Source organism: Otolemur garnettii, unplaced genomic scaffold, assembly GCF_000181295.1.
Source record: "Otolemur garnettii isolate 467f Iridium unplaced genomic scaffold, OtoGar3 scaffold00136, whole genome shotgun sequence".
NCBI classification, from domain to species: domain Eukaryota; kingdom Metazoa; phylum Chordata; class Mammalia; order Primates; family Galagidae; genus Otolemur; species Otolemur garnettii.
In genome coordinates this window covers 5,392,733-5,398,417 of record NW_003852531.1, presented here as the reverse complement: position 1 = coordinate 5,398,417, position 5,685 = coordinate 5,392,733, and the positions used below count along the sequence as shown (strand labels likewise).

General features: G+C 51.8%; 1 protein-coding gene across 1 annotated transcript in view; it reads right to left on the bottom strand.

Moving 5' to 3' along the window:
• GZF1 (GDNF inducible zinc finger protein 1) overlaps nt 1-5,430 on the bottom strand; it is an 11,808-nt gene extending 6,378 nt beyond the window's left edge. The window contains exons 1-3 of the mRNA XM_003798476.3: nt 5,335-5,430; nt 1,804-3,185; nt 77-171 (exon numbers count right to left, since the gene is read on the bottom strand). Of these exons, the coding sequence (XP_003798524.1) occupies nt 77-171; nt 1,804-3,164 (1,456 nt within the window). The 5' untranslated portion in view covers nt 3,165-3,185; nt 5,335-5,430. The remainder of the gene's footprint in view (nt 1-76; nt 172-1,803; nt 3,186-5,334) is intronic.
• Nucleotides 5,431-5,685: the final 255 nt, after the last annotated feature.

Here is a 5,685-nt window from a genome sequence, read left to right as displayed (position 1 = left end):
AAGAAGAAAATCAACTGCAGCTTCCTTCCTTCTACAGCTAGGAAAGACATTTAATCACAACAACAGAATTATTTACCTGTGTGACACCTTCTATGATAAATCAGCATGTGGTTCTGAGTGAATCTTGCACCACATTCATCACAGACAAAAGGCTTTTCCCCTGTATGAATTCTGAAAGTACAACATGCAGGTGATAACTTCGGATGTATTTCAAAGCTCACTTTACAGTATTATTTCCACTCTATCCTGCAATCATTTATTCCAAGAGACCTACTGAGAAGGACTGAAGTGACAGGTCCAAGGCCCTACACAAGCATGATAATGGGCTCGTTTCCCCAGAAATCACGGAACCTTCTTCTACATCTTATGAACCTCACTGTTTATGCTACAAGGCAGTGGTCTCCAACCTTTTTGGCACCAGGGATCAGTTTCATAGAAGAAAACTTTTAACTTTTCTTTGGACTAGGGATGGGTGTGGGGTGGGGAGGAGAGGAGAGGTCTGACAGGATGTGAGCTCAGGGGATGGGAATGATGGGGAGCAGCTGTAAATACAGATGAAGCTCCCTGCCCACTCACCTTATACTGTGTGGCCTGGTTCCTAACCCGTCACAGCCTGGTACCAGTTGGCAGCCAGGGCATGGGGGCCACAGATGTGAGGCACAGTCAGAGACCATGCCTTTTTGTATTATTTAAAACACTCAAGCACACCATCTAATATTTGTAAAGCTTTCTCACCCAGAGTAATCAGCCACAAGTAGCTAAGGACCCATAGCTGACAAAGTGCTACATGATCAAACATTTTGCTATCACTTCCTAATGTGACTAGTCTAGAAAAGAGAACTGTTCTCAAAATGCTGAAGAAATCTATTTTCTGAGGAGTATGCATAAGCAATTTAATTTCCCAACTAGTGGGAACTAGCAATTAATCATGGTTTACTGAGCACTTCCTAAATTAAGTATTTTTAACTTACTACATAGAGTAAAAGACGATGAGCACCATGCTGCTACCACAGACTGGCCAGGGTTTGAGGTCAGAGTAGAGAGCTTGTTGGAATTTTAAGTGTAAAGACTGGGAATGATGAGAAAACTTATTTTAAAACTGACCACACACCTACAGTTCAAAACATACTAATAAACAGAAAACACTGTCCATCCTGATTCTAGAGTTTACACTTACCAGATGGCACATTTTCCAAACCCTGAGAACAGATAAGACCAGAGATGTATCCTAAAACCCTCAATAGCATCTCACTGAGTTCTTCAATGGGATTTTGGAACACGAAAAGTCACAGAACCCAAGTTCTAAAGGAACAGCCAGAAAAAGAGAAATAAAAGTAATTTGGCCCAACTCTTCCTCAAGCATGGCAGGAAGTGTGAATGTTACCTTGGGGATGGGCCAGCCCTGGCCTGCAGCTCAGGCAGGTGGGTCTTGTGGGGCAGGCACTGTCACTGTCCTCTGTGCAGCACGGCAGCTCCCCCAACCAGGCCTCAGAAGGAACTGGTTCAGGTCCAGGAGGACAAGGGAGGGTCTTCCCTGGCCCAGCCCAGGGACACTAGAGGGCTTGTGAGTGGGGGAGGAAGAGCCATTTCTCACAGCTTCTCTACCTTGAAAGAGCTCAAAGCTGTCTGGAAATAGCCACCAAACACTTGGAAGGGACAAGTTAGTGAGACACCTAGAGACCCGGCCACTAGGGCCAAATCCCAGACCAAGCTCAATTTCTCCATACGCACTTCTAGAAGACAGTCCCTGCACAGATGCCAGCCTCACTACGGACACCGCTGGGCAGCTCTGCGAGGTCGTACCTCATGTGGGTCTTGAGCGCTGAGGGCTGCGAGAACTTGGCGCCACACTCGGTGCAGGCATAGGGCCTGTCGCCCGTGTGCGTGCGCTCGTGCAGCCGCAGCGCCGTCTTGGAGCTCAGGCCCTTGCCGCACTGCCCGCAGCGGTGCCGCTCGCCCCCGCCCTCATGCACCTGCACCACGTGCCGCTTCACATCTTTCTTGCGCTTGAACTTCTTGCCGCACAGCTCACAAGGGAAGTGGCGTTCGCTGCTGTGCACGTGGCGCTGGTGGCTCTTTAGGTTGCAGCGGTTGGCAAAGGTCTGGCTGCAGGTGTCGCAGCGGTACACCACCTCGGTGGCCACCCCATGGTGGTGTTTGCTGTGCTTCAGGAAGCTCTTCTCGTACAAAAACGCCTTATCGCAGATGGTGCACTTGAAGTTGCTCCTCTTCTTTTCCCCCTCTTCATCCTCCTCCTCCTCCTCTTCCTCCTCCACCCCTGCCTTTTGCAACACCTCCTTCACCTGGGCTTCTGCACAGCACCCCTCATTTTTTTCAACAGACTCCCCCTCTGCCCCCACACTATCGGAGCTTTGCTCCTGAAGACACCTGTCGTCTCCCAGCTCATCCTCTATACTGTTCTGCTGCTCCCGGAGTCTTCTTGTGTATTTCTTTTTAGGGATTTCCACAAAGACCTTCCTGCCAGCCAGCCTACCACTAGCTCTCCTGATTTTGGGGTAAGGAGGCTTAACTCCCTCTCTCTTCTTGTCTAGTTTCTCCTTGGGCTTCCTCAGCAGGGTATCTGATGACACACCATTGCTGACTCTCTCCACCGGGGTGGCTGAGGGCTCCACCAGGCCATTGGAGTGAAGGCCCTCTGTGGCCCCACTGGCCCTTGAGCCTGGACCAACACTGACTTGGGAGCCACTGCCTGCCTCGGCCTCCTGAGACTCTGAGAAATTTTGCAATTCTAAAAGTACAGACTCCAACATCTGTTTCTTTAACTGAAAACAAGTTTCTGATAAGTCCAAACATTTCAGTTTTTCAGCCATTTCCAGCATTCGCTGCACCCTGTCTTCTTCTACCTGTACCTTTGCAGTGTAGACAAACTCGAGAAATGAGGCAAAGTCAACAACCTGCACTTCATTTAAGTAGACATTAGTCCTAGCACCATCCATACTCTTGTCATTAAGGAACATTTCCTTAAAAAACTTGCTGGTGGCTGCCAGCACTGCTTTATGGGCCACAAAGTCTTCGCGGACACCCTGATATTCCACACTGACCGTCACATCACACAAGTGACCAAGAAGCCGAAGCTCATGCATTTCATGTAGAAGGTTCAATGGGGAGGACTTGGATTCCAGCAGAACTGCACCACTTTCCATCTTTCTTCTTGCTAAAAACAGCTTTGAAAACAAAAACAAGAATCATCTCATGTCGGAGCAACCAAAGAAATAAAAAGAGTAAAAATTATGAGGATTACTTCAGTTTTTGAGAAGATATAAACTCATTAACAACCTAGCTTTTTTCAAACCACATTTTACTTCTCAGCAGTTTTCTGAAGTGAACCTCCTGATGCACTTCCCTAAGATAATATTTGTAAGAAAAAATGGAGTATTGCTAAGATTTGCTCCAATGAGAAACAAATGATTAAAGTTATAATTAGGGAAATATATGAAAGCAGTGATTTGTTTATCAAGGTCACTAATTTGCTTACAGACATAAGCCTCAAAATTGTAATAGAATTTATGGCAACAATGTCTAGTTCTCTGATCAGGAGACCAAATAATTAAAACGAAACACATGGCCAACACCATTTGGGAGCAAACTGAAAACCTTTAGAAAATCCTTTCTGCCTTTAAAAACAACCAATTAACTACTTTGTATGAGGAAAACTTCGAAGAAAGAAGTTCACACTCCATCACCATTTATCACAGTCCAAACACCGCACAATTTGAATTTATGTTACTCTACTGGATGCAAGTTCCACAGTTTTTACAGGCTGTGCTAGTGTGAGCAAGACAAATCTAACTTCTCTGAGTCTGTTCCCTCCTCAGAGAAGGCTGTTGCAAGGTTCCCATGAGAGCAGCACAGCAAGTGCACCCAGCAGAGCCTGAAACCTCTGGCTACCTGTTATCCTGCTTCCCACGCACAGGTGAAGGTGCAGGTGAGATGCCCATTTCCCAGGTGAGGAACTAACCAGGTGAAGAGAAGTGGCTGGGTCAGATTTGAGCCTGGCCTGATGAGACTCTGGATTCAACTCAAACATCCCAACACACCCCTCGCTTCAGACTCCTCAAATGCAAAGGGCCATTGTTACCCTTGCCTCCTCCCAGCGCAGAGGGCATGCAGGTTCCACTGGACCCACCTGGGTCTCTGTGATAACCCCACCCCATCTTCATTTCTTCTGCTTTGCTGGCTCCACTCTCTCCACAGACTCGCTGAGTATGTGCTTTATCTTTAAAGTTCACCCCCGGGCGGCTCCTGTGGCTTAGTAGGGCACTGGCCCCATATACCAAGCCCTGGCGGGTTAGAACCCGTCTTGGCCAAACTGCAACAAAGTTCACCCCCAATCTTCTACTCCTGAATCTACCTTCCTCTTCCAAGTTCCACCCACCCTAACCATCCACCTTCCTCAGTCTCCTTCAACCAGATCTTAGATGTCATTTCAGAATCAACATGTCTAGAGCAAAAGTTGTAATTATTTTCCCTGAAAACTAGTTCCACTCTCTCCCTTTCTCCAGCCCCCGAAATAATACTGCTCCCACAAGCCAACACCCCCCAAACACAGGGCCTGCCCTTTGAGAGGCCAGCTGTAAACCCAGTCCCTTGAAGACTGAAGCAACGTCACCTGAAGGAGAGTCCACAAGCAGGCGCGGTGAAATACAAGGTATGCTGGGGGCGGAGGAGTCAGTGACCCCAGTCCCAGCCTGGGAATAGGCAGCTACCGAGAGCTTTCAGCCTGACGTGTGCGCTAGCCACCCGCCTCGACTTCCCCGAGCCTCTGCCAAGGGGCCTCGTACAGGCAGCCGGGCAGTGATGTCTCAGGTCATCAACAAAGCGGGTTCAGACCATGACGACAGGGCTATCTGCACCCAGTGACAGCTGCGTGCCCCACTGTCGTTCACTGGCCTCGCGGACGCCTCTCAGCGATGAGCATCTGAGCTAAAGCGGGCAGCCCTCGCGGCCCTGGGAACCGCTGTCCGCAGCCTCGCAGAGCACAGGACATGGCCTCCACCGGGCTCCAGGCTGCGGGCGTCCCCCCGGCCCTAACAGCGCCACCCCGCCGTAGCCGGCACCTTCGGCCCCTCGAAGGGCGATACGGAGAACAAACTGCTGCAACTAGAGTCAAGCCCCTCCTCGTCCGGACGTGCTGCCTCCCCGACTCCGGCATCGGGGCCGCGTGGATCCGGCCTGTCCCTGCGGCCCTGGGCCGTCCCCACCACCCAGGCCCCACAACCCCAAGGCCTGCCGCTCCTCGGAACAGTTAGCACGCGCGGACAACTGGGAGGCGAGGGGTCGGGCCGGGCCGGGCCTTGCAGGGCGCGCACTCACCTCCCAGCCCGCCGGGCCGCCGCCGACGTCCGCTGCACTAGGCCGGTAGGAACCGCCGGCCCGGCTGGGCGGGACGCGGCCCGAGCGCGGGCGCCGTCGATTGGTCGCCTCAGGCCCCGCCCCCCTACCCGCCCCGCCCTACTGCTGGCGGGGCCCGGGAGAGCCTGCGCCCTCACGCCAGGCTGCGCAGGCCACTCTGGAGGAGTTACGCGATCTGACGAGGCGGCGCTGCGACCCGCCTGGCCAGGCCGGATTGCGTCACCTGTCGCGAGGCAAGGCGTGCACCGGGGCTGGAGACCGCGGCGTCTGCGCTGCGGTACGCAACTGGGGGCAGGGGCTGGTCTCTAAGGT